Here is an 18,678-nt window from a genome sequence, read left to right as displayed (position 1 = left end):
GGCAGAAGTAGCCCGGTTCCTTGTGCTCCTCGAGGAGATGTTTATGCCAACAGTGAACTAATACATGCAGCATTGAGAACTAGTTATAATAAACACCTGCTGATTTTTAAATACATTACTGGCACTCTGAGTTTTGAATGAATAGCCTGGATTTTCCTTTAGTATAAGCTGATTAGAAATGCCAGGAATTTACACTAGATAAGGATTTGGCCCAGGAATTTTTTTAGAAGTTTCTCACTACCACAGTGCTGTTTATTCTAACATTAGATGAACGGAGCAGCACTCCCGTGAGCTATTCTGGTGGGAAATGGTGAAGAGCAAGTTAATTCAGGTGATGTTACAGAACAACAAAGCAGTAGGACAGGAGTGGATTATACATTCTGGGTGAAGAGGAATTGCACCCTCACCACGTCTGCAGATGACACAGACTGGGGAGGACAGCAGTTGATGCTCTGGTGAGCAGAGCCTCTGTTCAGAGGGACCTGGCCAGGCTAGAGGAACGGGTCGACAGGGACTTCATGAAGTTCAGCGAAGGTAACTCCAGCAAAACTCAGCTGGACAAGTCCTTGAGGGACATGGTCTAATTTTAAAGTTGGCCCTACTTTGAAGACCTCCATAAGTTCATGATGTGCTTAGGTTGGTATATTCTGTGAAGACAAAACCTTAACATAATATAATTACAAAATAGGATTATTTGGTACTCTTGCTGCAATAGCATTTGAAAAAATACATAATTTGGTCTGACTTAGAATATTTTATCAAAAGGATCATTTTATTATGCAGGGGCTTAAATATAAGTGTCCTGGAGCAAACTTCCCTATTTCGGACAACTTAAGGCATGAGTTTCCAGGGACCAAGGCATCACCTGTGGATGGTACACATTACCTCCTGGTTTCCCAGTGGTGTTCCACATGGTCCGGGGTAATTTGCAAAGGAAGTTGGGCTTATGGACACTTTTGAAAATCTTGATACCTCTTTTAAGTATTCAAAATTTAGGCCTTGGGCTCCTAAAAGCATACACTTGATACTTTTATCTTAGATTGGATATTATTTGCCTGTTTTTCAGTCACAGTAATGTGATTCAGTGCTTGCACATCCAAATTGATGGTTCATGCCCAGCTGAACAGATTTATTTATTTTATTTACTCCTGAAGTTGCTTTTATCACAGAGTATAAGATTTCTTTTGTGGTCACAGGCTGGTAGTTTTGAAAGCCAACATAGTTACAGTATGCCATTTGGAAAACATCTTTTAGTGTGTTCATTTGATTTTCTTATCTTAATGTATCTTAGTTTCTTTAGCCTTTTCTTTTCAACGTCAGAGCATTAAAAGCATTATTCATTCATGCCTGTGAAATACAGTAGAAAGTAAATTATTCCACTTTTGTTTGAACCCCTCTTCATTATGTGTTTAAGAAGGATACATTGAAACAATCGCTAAGGAAAAAAAATATTCTGGAATGTAAAGTAGCAAACCTCATCTGCCACCTTGTTCCCTTGTAAACAGAAATGAGAGATTTAAACATGGGTGCGGTCTTGTTTGAACAGAGCACTCACATTAATTCCAACATGCTTTTCCTCCTGAAACTGCTTGTCTGGATTTGTTTTAGGGATGACATTTTTTCCACTAGTTTTTATTCAACAATCACCCTCGGTTCTAGCCATTTGGGCTGCAACCATTTTAGGACTGGTTTCCAGTAATTGAGCCTGAATTTATAACAGCCCCAGCTCCTAGATGTCATTCATACAAGTAATGTTGTGTGTCCCACCTCCTCTGGAGCTCAGATGGAGAAATCAGTGCAAAACTAGAATGCTGTGTGTTTTAACATAGAGAAGTGCAGTTTGTAGTTTGGGGCGGCATTCGAGGTTACAGGCTCGCTTCATGGTGAAGCTCAAAACCTGGAGTGAAAACGTGCAGTTCATTGACTTCAGGGGAGCTTCACAATGTTTGATTTACAAAACGTCTGTGTGATGTTTCTTATTCTAGGCATATGCTCGTGTTGTGATTAGTGCTGGATGCCTATATCAGTTTTCAAAGCCCTTATGAAAAGAGCCACTGTAAACTGAAAATACACTTTAGAAATTACATGATATGTACAAAAGCTAATTCCTATCAGAGTGGAAACACTGTGGGAGTGAACAGGGATTAGATGCGGAGCATTCATATTATGGATGCACTAAAGCTGAAACTAAGGGAAACTGGAAAACCTGCTTTAAGGTATTTTATACCTGAAGCAAATGAATATGGAAAATTTCATGTTGGCTACAGCATACTTTTCTGGATCGAGCCCAAAGACCACAGGCATACCACCTGAAACTAAACCTCTGAGCCCTAGCTGTGAGTCTGGGACGAATATCCAAACAAGTGCTAGCAATAACAACCATGAACACACAATAAATAACTTCATTAGATTCTCCAGTTTAATAGTCATCTACCTCTTAAGTTAAAACTGCACTTACATGTCTTAAAATTTTGAAACTCAAGATCCTCTATATATTTTCGTAATTCATTATGGATTCATAGAATTAGTTTTATTTATGGATTATTTTCTTAATTATATAACATTTTTATCAGCAGTCTGTTGAAGGCAATTACGTAATTGTCAGTATGAAAAGGCTCATTTGTTGAATGACAGAATGATGGCACACGTTATCCTCAGAGATGTTCTACTGTGTACCACTGTGTAGGTAATATATTGATATCCCTGAGTGAAATACTTGTAGCTTTTCAGCTTCTTGCATAATTACTCAGCTGGGGAAAATAGTGAATGTACAATGCTACTACAGAGTATTTTGCATGTACCTTGTGATATTTTGTAAGAGGTACTTAGATTGTAAGTACCCCACAGTAGTAGTGCTGAGTGGAATGCAGCTTCTCTGTGAAGTTTCATGGTACCCTGAGATACTAAACGAGATACATCCACGGATCCAAGAGTCTTGTATAGACACTTGGGGTTACATCAGCAGGGGGAAGGGTTTCAGACTCCCTTCCTCGCTGTTTATGTTGCACTACCTTTCCTGGAAGCCTTTTTGGGGACCCACATTGCTATCTGGAAGCAGAGGAGAGAGGGGGATCTACACCTCCTGCCATGGCTGGGTTGCACAAGTGCTCCAACAGTTCAGTGCTGTAACTAAGTGCCCTAATCCAGCATTTCTGCAATCGTAATGCCTACTGCCTCATCCCCTGGTCAAGTTTCTCTAGTTATCTTTTGATACCGTTTGAAGTTCATTAGGTGGCAACTCATGCCATTTCTTAATGTTCCCTCCCCTATCACATAATTACTTAATAGTTTGAAATATTTATTGAGCATGAAGCTTAATTACTCCATGGATGAGTGTAACATTCAATACTCCCTTGGGAATGTGACACATGGCTAATTACAGCTTTGTAATTAGCCATGCAGTAGGCTTAGAAGAAACCTCTGAAAAGCCTGCTGAGCCCCAGCAGTGCAACAGAAAGAAGGGGGAAGAGTGAAAACCTTGTGACAGCAAAATGAGGATTCGAAATTCAGTAGATGATAAAAGAGAAAATTTTCCAGAAAATTATGATTGGACATCTGAAATAATATTTGGGCTAACTTTGAGAGGCACAGGAGAAGGGAATGGGGCAGCAAGGGGGAGAGGAGAAAAACTGGAGAAGGGAGGAGGCCACTATTGTTCCAGATGTATTCAGCTGAGATACTTGTCACATCCTAATGAATACAGGAAAAGACTATGTCCCACCAGCAAAGCCTCTGCACTAACTACCCTAAGGAGCAAGATTTGGATATTTACATGAATGCTTGCTTACCTGTGAATAAATCCTTCCCAGTAAATCCCAGTTTAGTTTGACTGTTTTGCATTTTGAAGACTCTGGAAAAGATCCTGTAGCTTTTACTTCTGGATTTTGTGGATCAGAGGTTGGAAATGTTACAAGGACTCTGAACAAAAATGAATTGGACAACTACTTAAAATTACACTCTATAAAACAGAGTGCACAGTAGTGCTTCAGAGAGACACTAGCTGAAAGGTTGAATATAGATTCAAGCAAAGGCAACGTAATGCTTAGCTGTCATTTCCTGTAACATAACATAACAAAAAGCAAGAGAGAAACAAACCCGAGGTTTTAAATGACCTCTAGGAATTAGGACTTTCATTTTTCTCATCTTCAACTCATCACCTCCTGCCATCCACTGCGTTGGTTCATTGGTTCAGTATTGACTGATGAGGAAGTATGATATCCTCTGCATTTGCTACATCAGCAGGTTTTCACGTGAGGACTCCCATCCAATTACTGACACAGAATAAACATGCTTGTGCAGCATGACCAGGTCACAGCTTACTGCAGTACAGCTGTAGGTTAATTGCAATTTTCCCTTCCTGTGACTTATTCACACCCATGCCATGTTCCTAAGTATTAGTTTTGAAGATCTCTGAATTTCATTAAAAGTACAATTATTCTTGGGAAAAGAAATCTCATTGAATTAAATAAACATTATAACTCTATTTAAAATGATTAGTGGCTTTTCAGCAGGCCACAGAAAAATAGAGACAAGCCTCATTAATTTACAGTGAAAAGCATCACTTCTGAGATAACACTGTGGAGCAAGTATTTGAATGTGCAATTAATTACTTTTGTTCTGAGAGACTCAAAAATGAGCACGTATCTGTACCACTCATTGTAACGATTGTGTTTTGTAGAGCATGAGGATTTTCCATTATAGGGGTTACCTTGCAGTAGAGAGGTTTAGCACAGCCCTTGCTTACTTCTGTATATCTTAATAGGAAACATTTGTGTTTTAATTCTTCTGTAGTGCATGTGTATGTTTTAGGAGAGCTAGCTGCATAATTAGAGGAAGGTGGGGTGACCCTTCTTACACGGCACTCTGCCCTATAGGTGACGTTCAGGTGAGGAATTACAGCAGCAGCATTTGGTTCCCAAGCTGCAGGCCACCTTTGGGCTTCGCAAAGTGGGATCCCAAGGTTGTGATCCCACATCTCTAATCCAAAATTCTGTCAGTGTAGGTGAGAGATTGTGCTTCTGGAGACACAATTCTCCTCTTCCATACGAAGCCACTGCTGCCACCCATGGATGCAGCTGGTGGGACCAGCGCTTTACTGAACTTGAGTCTCACTGTCTTTCTCTCATTTCTTATGCAAGCTGTCAAGAAATGCTACCCAGAACAAAAGATTGAGCACTATGAACTTTACAAACCACAGATTAATACAAATTTCTCAAAACAATATGATATGATAGTCCTTTCTAGTGTAACCATTTCACAAATGTATCCAAAATCCTGATGTTCTGATGCTGCGAGCTCCAGTATAACAGGTTTTTTTAGTGAAGAACCATCTTTAAACTATTTACCTTATCTTTTGGCAAGGCTTTCAGGCAGCATCATGTTAACATCACTATGCGGCTTCCAAACTGAGCTCACTTAAATGCAGTCAGTTCAGAGTGTAGGCAGAAGGGGACCTTAATCTGGTCCTCTGTACTCTCCTCGGTGTCTGCAATGTGCCCAGCTTTGCCGTTGGTGCAGAGCAGAGAAGTAGATGGAGTTAAGCTGCCTAAATATGGCCAAATTGTCACAAAGGGAATTAAGAATTGGTTACTAGCACACTGTAAAACACCCAGACTTGCTATGTAAACAAGGCCAACACTAGTAAAAAAAAGGAATGATTGTTACATTTACTAATAAGTTGGGCCATTCATTTAATGGCCCAGCGATACACTATTCACTTAGCTAGATATTTTAAGCTGATTCAATCCTAAAAAAAAGAAAGAAAGATTGAATGAAAGAAAGAAAGAAAGAAAAAGAAATAATGTTCTTGGCCTTGAAAAGCATAGCTTTACATACACATCTTCTCTCATACCTCAAAATTAATATCCTCCCTATTCCCTACGCATAATTTTCAATTTCCCTTCTTTTGTTTGACTAATGAGACAAGGTAACGCTTCAGTTAAGACAAATTAATATTCAAATAGCTGAGAAGAAAGATAAATCAATCTAAGATTTCTTAGTGGTGCATTTTCTCTGCCTTTATTTGGGAAGAGCTCTAGGTCTTAAAGCTATAAGGTTTAGGAAAGTCCCAACAATAGTGCAGACAAAATTTAGCATCACACATACAAAGAAAAGTATGAACATAAACTTCCCACACTGGCCTATTCCCATGGTGTTTAGACCCTTCAAATACTTGTAGACATTTACCATATTTTCCCTTAGTCATCATTTGGCTAAGCTTATACATACTTAGGCCTTTAAGTCTTTCCTCATAAATCAAACTCTACAACCCATGATTACTTTTGTTACTTCTATCTGAAGCTTTGCCAGTTTGATGACATCTTTCTGGGATCAAGGTTTATTCCAAAATTTGCAGACAGAACTGTAATCATTGCTGCTTCTAGGGTCGGTCCCTAAGCTAGAGCCCATGATGTTTAAGAAAGGGATGGTGAAAGTACCTGAGGTGCAAGGAAAACAGTGGGAACTATGCTGCGTTGGGCACCTACTGGTGTCCTCAGCGAGGGTTCAGACCAAAGGGGAAGTGTTGCCTTCTACTAGATTTAATTTTGCATGTGAGTAATGCCTTGATGGAGTAAGAAATGTTGCTAATATTGCAGTCTGGTGGTTAGTCCTTGAGATGAGGGACAATATGCAGAGCAGAATTAAAAGCAAAGAAAGTGCCTGGTAGAGAATGGGAGGTGGAAATAAATGAGCTCATGCTTTCCCCATCTCAATCTCTGCTACTGCATTCCTGGGCTGAAAACTCTCAACTGCTTTTGGACCAGGCAGCAGCAATTGCTGCTGTGAGCAAAAAAAAAAAAAGCTGCTGGTGTGACCCAAAACTTCAGTATAATTAGAAAAGGACTGCATGCAAGGAATGAAGGTGATGCCATCTGGATACAAGCAGAGGAACAGAGCACACATCTAATTCGTACTGGCTTGGATAGATGCAGGCGGACTGAATGCTCGCTAAGCCTGAGGGCAAAGCAAAGCGATAAATGGCAAAGTACAGCCTTGGAGAGGAAAGGGGGAATTGCAGAGCTTGTACTGGAGAGATGGTGGCAAGCATCATCAGGAGGTGAAGGCAGCGAGTGTTCAACACCCTGCAGAAAAGGGCTGGGGCCTGACATAGGGCTTGCTGACTCTCCCTCCATTGACCTTCAGTGCGGAAACGGACCTGATGAGACCACAGCAAATTCTAGGAAGAAATGGTGTCATTTACCTCAAGGAAAAAAATGGTGAACATTCCTTTTAAAGTTTTACATTTTCTGTGGTTTTGGATGATTGGCAAAGTGGGTTTACCTGCAGAGTATAGGCTTTCTCATTTTCTCTTTGAGTATGAAGTACAGTTTGCCACTGCTTTCTCCTGAGTGAGGGGACATCTCACATCTTATCCAGTCTAGAAAGCAAGGTAAAACAAAATGATACACTTTGCTCATCCAGACTTCTTTTTCAATCCCACAATGTACAGACATGTTCCTTGCTGTGAGAAATTGCTGAAGGTAAGCTTGCTCACATTTGTCCACTGAATTACCAGGAAGATATGGGAAAAAAAAAATCAATGCAGAGAGAAGTTACTTTTTCTTTCCAAACACAGTAGAATTAAATTCTGTCAGCGAGAGATTGTTTCTAAAATACATTGTCAGATGTTGCTCATTTCCATGTGAAACAGGATCTCCTTTGCCAAATATGCATGGCGTGTTTGTTCCATGCTATGCATAGTGCTTATGGTGGGTTGCTATCATTGGTCAAATGAAAAATGAAGGCTCAGTTCCAAACTCTTAGTCACTGTTGTTCTGAATATGTGGAATCTCAAGGGAAGAAAACCAAGGCTGTCCTTTTTTAAGAAACCACAAGGGCCCATAATGACCATCTGAGGTAATTAAATGTAGTGATTTCTTAGAAACAATTTCATTAATTTTTCTTGAGTAATTTACATTACAAAGATAAATGCATTGTTAATAAGCGGAAAGTAAAATTTTGCTTTCAAATTTGTCCAAAAAATAGCTTTGTAAGGTAGGCCAATGGGGCTGTGTCCATCCCGGTCAGGTAAACCATCAGGGGATTAGCAGGGCACGTTAGCATGCTCTGTGCCACAGCTTTGGCTGACAGCCGCAAGCGCTCTTCCAGACGATGCTGGGACCTGATTCAAATGAGAGACAACCTTGGCCTATTTGAACTACCAGTAAAATCACCCCTGGAGAGTGCTGGGCTCCCCTCTACCTTGAGCATCTTGCACTCAGCATTTGGAGGCCGCATTATTCACATTCATGAGGACTGTATCTCCTTTAAAATTACCCTCTGGCTGGCTTACTGGCATGCGTCTTGAGAGTGAGTAGTGTGGACTAAATGGGAATTTTGTCAAAAGCTCGGATGGGGAGGAGAGGGTTAGGTTGCAGGGCTGGTCCCAGGCTTCAAGGAAATCTTTGTGGAAGAAGAAAGTCCATGTTTAAAAATTGCAATTTGTAATTCTCATTGCACTGATAACTGATACTGCTGAAATGCTCGAGCAACAGTTAGTCCACAATTATCAGAAGAATTTTATATAATATTCACTTTTAATTCACACATTTATCTTTTCTGCCTTATGTGCGTGTATAGTAATATTTGTTAGGCAATTGTTATCTTACCTCCTTCCAGTTCTTTATGTTGGTATTCTCCCCTTTTTCTCTATCTCTCTTTTCTTTTGTTAATATTGAATCATGAAAACATCAAATAGAAGTGTAGTTCTTGGCATTTAAAAAAAAAAAACCAAAACAACTTTATCCAACTTGGACTTCTGATATGAGTCTATCCCCATGGATAAGCATATTTTGGATTTAAGAATTTAGCAGTGTGCTCTCTCCTTTGTTACAAGGCTGCTATTAGTGGATCAGTGTGGCGTCCACCACTGTCATTAAAGATCAAGGCAAAACAAATCCAACTCTGAAATTACATTGTTATCAATCTCTTTAAAGTCCTGGAATAGCTTAAGTTTGTCTCAGCGTGCTCTGTCATCAAGCACCATGTATAAACACATCTTTTTCCCAAAGACCACAGCTTCTGCTCCGTTGGAACTATATTGAAAAGATTATTTTTTTCCAAAGTCACTACTACCATCAATAGTTTCATTCCCCAGCTGCTCTGAGCTCATTTGGTTTTGATGCAGTCTTTTCCAGAACCAATTTGGAATTTAAATGCAAATCTTAATGCATTATTTTGTGGTGTGTTTTAAAACTTAAGAAGGGCAGAAATATTCCTGTGCACAGAAGAGCTTAATGATGCCTTTTGTATTTTCATTTTTAAAGAGGCATTTGTCCCCTGAAGAGTTCCAAGAAGTCTTCAAAATGAGCATTGAGGAATTTGATCGTCTGGCACTTTGGAAGCGGAATGACCTGAAGAAAAAGGCCCTGCTTTTCTAGCCCCTCCCAGATAAAATATGTGCTTAATCAAAACAAAAATTGTCTTGCCAGAACTATCACATGCACTTGCTGTTGAACCACTGTCCAGCTTCATTGTGTTAGTATGTGTCGGGGGAAACAGGACAGATTAGATGGCAACGCATTGGAATACAGAGAATTTGCTAATCTTGCATGACCAGATGGTTTTGTCAGTAACTCCTGGTCCTACCCAGTTTACAATGTGCAAAAAATCTAGCTTTAAATTTATTGTTGCTTGCAGTTATTGCTTGATGCAAATGGAAATTATGAAGGGAAGAGAAAAAGTGTAGCTGTGACAAAGGAAATGCATCCAACATTTTGTTCCATTAATTTTTACAACACAATTTTTACAAAATCAAGTAAGTAATGAATATAAAATTCTCCAATGGGGGATCACATGCTATTGAAAATATGGTAAAAGCCAAAGAAAAGCATGTGTGCAAGCAATTATTGCAATTGTTTATGTGTGGTACTTTTTAAGAATGAAAGCAAAAATATGGAAGCACCTTAATTCTACTTCTTGTACTTTAGACACAGCCTACTCTCTAAAAGCTCCTATTTGTCTAGAAGGTAATTAGCTATCTTTAATTACAACACAAGAGTTTTTATTTTATTAAGAATATATTGTGACATAAAACAGTTATAATGACTAAAATGTATGCAGACCTACTTAAAAATTTAGTCCCATTCATCAGGAAAACTGAAGCCTTATACAAAACTGGTTTAAGAGTGTATTGTGCCAGTTAACTGTGTTTTCCTACTAGTTTGGGGTGTTTGGAGAAATTTTTTTTTACATTTCATGCTGATAAAAATACCATGTAATCTTAATTATATGTAGATAGAGATGCCTATCTATAACAGAATTATTTTCATTAATATATGTCCTAAGTAAAAACATTCTTACTTTTTCCACTTTCTGGCTTTACACAGTAAGCCATGAGATGGCAATTGGTAGGTGCGGAAATGAAACAGTTCAGCATAAAATGTAATAAAAAAAAGCTTGGTGTGCTCTATCAGTAATACATCCAATTATAATCAAATATATAAAATCCTCATGCATTACTATTTGCATGTTTCTGTACAAATCAATTTAAAGAAACAACTATGTGATACTGGTGCAGTACCTTGAAACTATCTTAAATAACAAGCAAAGCTAACAAAATCGAAGTGTTTGATGAGCGTTAGACTTTAATATCTCTTCCAGGTGAAAGACTGTATTAAATTTAATAATTTCATATGGTCAGAAGTATGGTTGCTGACAAAGAATGTTTTAAAGTGAGTTGCTAGTTTTGTGTGATACTAAAAGAGCATTACAAAAAGTATGTTTTTCAGCCATGTGTCAGTATTCTGCATTTTTACTGCCTTGAATGTTTGTACTCACTTCCTACTTCACTATGTCTTTTTGCATTTCCTTAAAGTAACTGGTTAATATATGCACTACAACACACTGTTTCACCTGACCGAGCGTCGGAAAAACCATAGCATCGAACATGCCTTCTTCCAACTAACTTTCAAAATCCATGCTGTTGGAAATAAATATTTTCTCATGACTTAAATGTTTTGTCTGATGATACAAATGTTTAAAAAATTCATTAAAACAAAGACATAACTGAATGACTTTGCTAACGTGTGTATAATTTTTAGATTGCACTGCTGCTCTGCATAGGGTCTTCCCACAATATTAATGTAAATAATATGTATTTTGCATTAGTCTTCTCAGTGGGGAGAGTGGTGTGTACCTCTGAATGTCAAGTTACTGTAAAGTTGGTCATGATTTAAACAATCCATCTAGCAACTGGCACATCTCACCAAGCAAAAGCTCCTTTACCGGTGATGTTCAGTGTACAGAACCATTGGCCAGCCTAAACTGAGAGCTCCTGATCACCTGTAGACTGCATCCATAATGCTCTTCAGCCTCAGAACAGCTTGTTATGTTTTGCCTACATGTGAAAACTGGCAGCGCACTGAAATGGGCCAGTCTAAAACATGATCAGCAAGGCCCATTGGTACTATGACAATCTAAATCCAGAAGAACAGTTGGTTGGAGAATGATGATCAATAAGTTTGATGTTGGTGAAGACCACCCTTTTCATGTAACACCTTACTGGGACATCAGATTGATTACAGGCATCTTATCCATGAGTAAAAAATTGCAGGTCGATCAAAGAAATCCATATACTGGTGCAGATTGGGTTCAATGTGGAGCTTCATAGATAATTTGAAAATTGCTTAACGACAGCAGCTGTTCTACTGGTGCAGGATTCAACCTATGCTGCAGGGAAAACATGCATTACTAAGCAATACATGTGATCAACAGCTCCATGCTGCGATTCTTTATTATGCAGATGTATAGCTGATGACAAGTGAGGACAGTGCGAGCATGTGAGCTCTGTTTGACTCATTTGTGCTCTTTTGAGCCATTTAGTCTGTTATAACATCAACAGCCTTAAAAGTGTTTCCTGAAGATCCTTGTCCTACCTGAGCTAAGTCAGATAGAACTCTTGTTTTACATCCCCCTATGTAGACATTTTAGCTCATGAGCATCAGTTTTTATCACAGCGCACAACTGTACCTAGGAGTGGTACCCCATCATCTATCTATATTTGCTTCCAAGTTGGTTTGTCATTCTGTGCTCCCTTTTATGGTCAGTGAAGAGAAAAAAAGCACTGCAATCACATCCTGATGTTCAAAACTAGTTCCGTGAATTCCACCTATCATATTTCTGTCCACTGAATATAAAGAAAGCTAATCCAATGTGTACTGCAGAAGTACACATTGCAAGCTATCTAATCTTAGATGAAATTAATTCTATGCCTACAGTCTGTAAGTGAAAACAGTAAGCCAGATCTTACCAGGTTGGTGAAATACCACTCTTGGAACCATTGGCAGTTCCTAAACCATGTTACCAAATCACTTTCAAGCCATCAGGACAGGACTTTGAATTGCACAGATCTCACAAAAGTCTTAACACAGTAATTCTTTGTGTTCATTATACTATTCACCAAACAGGCACGTATTCGATGCCAAACACGCAAAAATGTTTTAGAAGACAGTCAGTTTATCAACTTACGTTCCTGCTACCAGCCAAAACCAAAAAGGAATTTTGGCTTCCATACACAAAACCTTTGCTGACGTTAGATGAACAAGTACTCTTTTGTGTCCTTATTTCGTTTTCCTGAAAGTTTGAAATGGTCTGTAGATGTCTGTTCTGTGCAAAGGTGGCATAACTCAATGAGCTGTTCTGTTTTTCAGATGATACATGTCAGTGTATCACTCTATATTTAAAGCATGTACTGTCATATGGCATAGGGACCTATTTAGTTATGCTTTCTAGCCTAACTAAATTCTCATTTACAGTATGATATTGTATGCTGGATTTGGCACCAGCCAAATACACCAGTGTGAAAGGGCCATAAAGTGAGTAGTGTTGTAATTGACTTCACTACTAAGTTTTTTGTACATCACCTAACCTCCATACTCCAGAACATGGCATACCAGAGTATACATTTCTGTTTCTAAATTTTGTCATATTTTCCCCATTTAAAAACTGCAAATTGGAATTTTAGTCATGTAGTCTTCTTTCAGGAACTTACAATATCTTATTAAATGTGAATAGACTAACATGTGCATAATCAATGTTCTGGTTTATTTCTAGAGTTCCATATGCTAATCTTAAATACCATTATGAAATGGAAAATGCATTTCAGAGTAATGAGATAAATCTTTGCCAGAATATTCCATCTGATAGTGTGGTCCAGCATTGGCAGTAATTGAGAGTCTCAACAAATCATCGGCTGTTTTTTAGATAATTCTTTTCAGAGTTATTAAGATACTGTTCCATAGTCTTGTTTTCAAGGAAATTGTGGCTTTCAGCATTTTGGTAAGTGTGGATATGGCTATGCAGCTCAGAAGGATCAATATAGCTCTTGAAGGAACCTATTTTGATACGTATACAAGAAGCAAGGGAATTCTGTCAGAGATTTCATTTTCATACTTGGATCTGAGTTGTATGTCTCAGCTGTTCATGACAACCGTGATGTATGACCTAATTCTCACCTCATGTATTTTAAAGTAGGCATGTCTCAAACACAGCAATGAAAGAGCCAACTTATTTCATCATCATAGTCTTTAAGACAAAGGAACACATGGATTTTTGTGGTTGCTGAGGAATATCTGACCAACAATTCCAGATAGGAAACCAGGCGTGCCAGATTACCATTATAGCTGTCTGAGGAGGCTGGACACTTTTGTCTAACCTTCTGCTATTTCTTTTCCTTGTGGTACAGGGGAGAACTCTGAAAAATGGAATTGCAGAAACAAGAAAATACATAGTTGTCAGAAGCTACCTGGAATCTAATAACCCTCTGAGACAAGGCTAGTTTTACATGAAGAAAAAAAATAGTTCAGACCGAGGGACATGCCTTGTCTTACATTCCTCATTTTGATGAGGAACCATCTATTTAACATTTCCCAAATGTGACCAAGGCAGACCATTAATTTTATTAGCCTTTATTAGCCTTTTCACAGATCTGCAGGAAAATCCTGTCCCGCTGTTTGCCGATGAGCTAGGTGAGATCCCAGGCACTGCCGGCTGTATGGCCCATGGGCTCCAGGGTGTCCTTATATTCTCCTATCCCTTTGACTTGCGCGTGAGGAAAAGGATCATGTTTTTCCAAGCTTCCGAAGATCTAGACTGGCCCTTGACCAATGTGATTACTTGGTAGCTCACAGGCGTGGCTACCATTTTTTGGATATCTTGAGTATCTGAAAGAAAGACGAATGTTTTTAATATCAGTGACAGACTGCAACCCTCTGGTACATGTGAAATTATACTGGAGGCTTGTATTTCTTCATATCCAGGCCACCTCTGAGGTATGGCCAAATCCTCAAAGGCTCGCAGGAGGTGCCGGTTCAGGCTGTTTGAGTCTTTGTATCCCTTCTCACTTCTTCTATTCTGTGAAAAGCCATGCTAGAAAAGGTGGTACTCAGTAAAAGTTCATGCCTTTGAAACATTAGATCTCAATAGTTTACTTCTCTAGTAATGAAGCACACACTGCAAATTAAAGTTTGTTGGGTTATTGCAGCTGGTTATTATTCCCTCCTCACAACCACCTGCTGTGAGTTACAGCTAAGAGAAGTAAATAGTTACGTGTTTTTCTAAGTGCTCTTACTTCCATGATTTAGCACATTTTCTTCCTACAACTGTGTTTGATGCTTGACTACTATGCACGCAGGTATTTGTAAGTAGGTAGGTTCCATATTTTTTTAGATGGTCGAATAAATCTATGCAGCACTCAAGCAGTTTGGACCAGCCAGTAGTCCTTCCGTGCCAGACTGCCTGACAGCAGCAGCTCCAGAGTGATCGGTAGGAAACCAAAAATGGACAAAAGCAACGTGTCCCACATATCTAAATGTGTAAAGATTCAAGGCTTTAACGAAGAGGTTTACTGTCACAGCTATGATGTATTTACCATTTGTTAGAAGAAGTCTGGATATCCTTGATTTCTGTTTCTGAATCTTCTTGTGTCCTGAATGAGTTGCTGTTGACCTGTTTTCTCCACTTGCTATGATGCACTCCTTTATTAGATCCTCTAAGTTCTCTCTCCACTAAAAATTGCAATATTTTCAGCTTCTTTTGAGATTAAAACCTTTCTTTGCCCTTGGTAATTCTTCTGCAAGTTCCTCTCAGCCCATTGTACTTTGTATTCAGGAGGTGGTCTGACAGAATAAAGGTGTTACAGTATTTGCTTTATATTCACCACGTTATGTCAAACATTATAACATTTTTTTTTTTACAGGGGAAGAAGAAAGGTAAGAATGACTTTTTTTTACTACAAATATACGTTATGCTGAAGCCCTGCTTAAGCTACTCTCACTATTGCAAGTTATTTAAAAAAAAATCTCTCAAGTTAAGGATGGGGAGTATAGATACTTTGGGCTTCCCAGTTTTTGCCAATGTTATGCTAGACATTTTTCATCTCCCAGCTAGTTTTTGATAGATGATGGAAGTGCCTGCAGGACTTTATGAGTCACTGTATAAGCATCAAATTGTTCAAATTGCATCTTTTTCCTTAATCCATTTTTCAGTGTAATAACTGGTTATTTTTATAGTGCAATAAAAATGACATCATAATCAAAGGCTACTGAAATACTTTATTCCATTTTAAATGGCACAGAAGAGAATGCAGAATAGGAGCTGAAAAGTATTCTCTTTTTTTAGTAGGGGCTAAAATTAAAGGGTTCTACAGAAGAATGCTCTCCTCATGTCATCAGTGGGAGGACTGTGCTGCTGTAGGTTATTATGAGGTGTTGAATTTCAAGGCAGACACCTTCCTCCAGGGTCTATAAATGTTTTTGAAAATATAAATATCAGATTATGTGCTTTCACATTTCCTTTACCTCTGTACTTCTGAAATAGGCTCACATATAAATTAGCATACTTCAGGACTTCTACACTCATGAGATGACTAAAATTAGTATTTCTATACTAATACCAGTTTGGCAACACTGCTATTGTGCTGAAATTAGAAGTATTTATGAAAATTTTTTTGAACCCTATCTTGCTTACTAAAAAATAGTGAAACATCTACTGTAAGAAATCCAGTAAGAAACGAAGAGACCTAATAATTGCAACACAAACCTTACAAAGATACTTTACATCATCAGATCTTGATTTCCAAACACTGTACAGAAGGTAAGCAATAAAGTAGCAGGTGCCCAATGTGTTGGGTTTGCGTGGCAAGGTTTTGGTAGTGGGGGGGCTACAGGGGTGGCTTCTGTGAGAAGCTGCTAGAAGCTTCCCCTGTGTCTGACAGAGCCAATGCCAGCCGGCTCCAAGACAGACCTGCTGCTGGCCAAGGCCAAGCCAATCAGCGCCTCTGTGATAACATATTTAAGAAGAAAAAAAAAAAAACAAAACAGGTAGAGCTTTTTGCAGCCAGAGAGAGGAGTGAGAAGATGTAAGAACATCTGCAGACACCAAGGTCAGTGAAGAAGGAGGGGCAGGAGGTGCTCCAGGCGCCAGAGCAAGATTCCCCTGCAGCCCGTGGTGAAGACCATGGTGAAGCAGGCTGTCCCCCTGCAGCCCATGGAGGAAGGATGAAGGGGTGTAGAGATTCCACCTGCAGCCCATGGAGGACCCCACGCCGGAGCAGGTGGAGGCACCTGAAGGAGGCTGTGACCCCGTGGGAAGCCCACGCTGGAGCAAGCTCCTGGCAGGACCTGTGGATCCGTGGAGAGAGGAGCCCACGCCAGAGCAGGTTTGCTGGCAGGACTTGTGACCCCGTGGGGGACCCACGCTGGAGCAGTCTGGTCCTGAAGGTCTGCACCCCGTGGGAGAGACCAACGCTGAAGAAGTTCATGAAGGACTGTAGCCCATGGGAGAGAGTCACGTTGGAGAAGGTCGTGAAGGACTGTCTCCCGTGAGAGGGACCCCACGCTGGAGCAGGGGAAGGATGAGAGGAGTCCTCCCCCTGAGGATGATGAAGCGGCAGAAACACCGCGTGATGAACTGACTGTAACCCCCACTCCCCGTCCCCCTGTGCTGCTGAGGGGGGCGGAGGTTGAAGCCAGGAGTGAAGTTCAGCCTGGGAAGATGGGAGGGGTGGGGGGAGGTGTTTTAAGATTTGGTTTTCTTTCTCATTCCTCTACTCTGTTTTGCTTAGTAATAAATTAGATGAATTTTCTGTCTAAGTTCAGTCTGTTTTGCTCGTGACAATAACTAGTGGGTGATCTCTCCCTGTCCTTATCTCAACCCACAAACTTTTCGTTATACCTTTTCTCCCCTGCCTGGTGAACGAGGGCAGGGATAGAGCGGCTCTGGTGGGCACCTCGCCCCCAGCCAGGGTCAACCCACCACACCCAACTGTAAATAAGGGCTTTTTCTTTCAAAATCCTTCTAATTTATTGGCTTAAAAGGAAAATTGGAAAGGGTTTTTGGACTAGAAGTGTGGCTTTGTTACTTTTGAAAGTATCATTAAAAGCAAACCTAGCCAAGGTTTCTTGAAGGAATCACTCATGTAAAAAAGTGACATTGTATCACAGTGAGTCAACTCGAGAGTAAATAAGGTGTAACTAAGGCGTAACTTGAAGTAGCTTTTCCAGTGCTTGCATAAGTGTGTTTCTGTAGGAAAAAGTGCAAAGTAATGCACAAGCAAAACAACACAGTGGGTTTGTCTGAACGGTTGAGCTTTTCAGCAGAATTACACAGGCATTATTTTGACAGATGATAAGTTTAAGAACTGGCTGTTCCCTGATCTTCATGATAGCGGAGAAGGAAGGTATAGAGTTTCATACATTGTTGAACAGTGCCAGGGGGAGAAGAGGCAGGGAAGGGCTGAGATTCCACTTTTGGCCTAATCTTGCTTGAATTCAAAGAAAGCAGGGGCAAGGAGGCGAGATTTACTGGAAATCTTCTCCCAGTGTGTTCAACCTTAATATAAAAATAAAAATAACAACTAGGATATATTTTTTTGAAGTTTGTACTACCCAAAGGTAGAGCTACTGTACAGTGATGCTGGGGGGTTTGATATGCAACTAATAAAAGGATGTTTGCGTAGTATTTTGAAAATGTCAGGTGCTAAATGCTAAGCCCACTGAACTCACTGGCAATCTTACCTGCGCAAGACTGCAAAGGTCAGGTTACAGAAATTCTTCTAAAACTGAAATCAGAAGCAGGGATTGTTTGTTTATCTTTAGTGCCAACAGAAGAGTATGAATGGGAAACAGAAGAGTATGAATGGGAAAACCATTTTTAGCTACACATTAAGATTCTATAAAGTATGTATTACCCTTTTGTTCGTGTTCCCTCTTTCACTCTGATTCAAAATCAATTAGCAGTGGAATGAACAACCTAATTTAAGATATTTTACATCTCTGTGAAGGGAAGATATAGTTGCAAATAGTTTTGTTACACAGAAGACCTACCTGTGTAGAGAGTAAGAAGAGGTCCGTACATTATATAAAAACTGCATAATCCCTCTTCTTGAAGTTTCCCTAATGCATGCTGATCCAAATTCGCTTTCTGCAGAAAGGTGAATGGCATTTCTATAAAAATAAGTTTTACCTATATAAGAAGTCCTTTTGGGACACGTATGTACTCAGCACTGGGAGATTCCTGAAATAAATTTTAAAAGTATATGTGAAATAGGATTTATTTTTTTTCCCCAGCAAACCTGGAAAGTATGAGGGACCCAAGAAAAAACAGCTTGTTGAAGAAATACTTAAAAAAGATATTATCTTAAAAAAAAATCAGAAATATGCTGAGTATTATAGTAGTAAT

The 18,678-nt window shown here is 39.5% G+C and overlaps 1 protein-coding gene across 11 annotated transcripts in view; it reads left to right on the top strand.

The window, feature by feature from the left end:
* Window positions 1-11,015, top strand: part of ABLIM2 (actin binding LIM protein family member 2) — a 341,805-nt gene extending 330,790 nt beyond the window's left edge. For all 11 annotated transcript variants that reach the window (XM_075752584.1, XM_075752582.1, XM_075752581.1 and 8 more), the window contains one exon: window positions 9,267-11,015. In XM_075752584.1, the coding sequence (XP_075608699.1) occupies window positions 9,267-9,380 (114 nt within the window). In that variant the 3' untranslated portion in view covers window positions 9,381-11,015. The remainder of the gene's footprint in view (window positions 1-9,266) is intronic.
* The last annotated feature ends 7,663 nt before the right edge of the window (window positions 11,016-18,678 follow it).

Source organism: Balearica regulorum, chromosome 4, assembly GCF_011004875.1.
Source record: "Balearica regulorum gibbericeps isolate bBalReg1 chromosome 4, bBalReg1.pri, whole genome shotgun sequence".
Classification (NCBI taxonomy): Eukaryota; Metazoa; Chordata; class Aves; order Gruiformes; family Gruidae; genus Balearica; species Balearica regulorum.
Note: the sequence above shows the minus strand (reverse complement) of the source record. Positions and strands in the feature narration are given on the sequence as shown.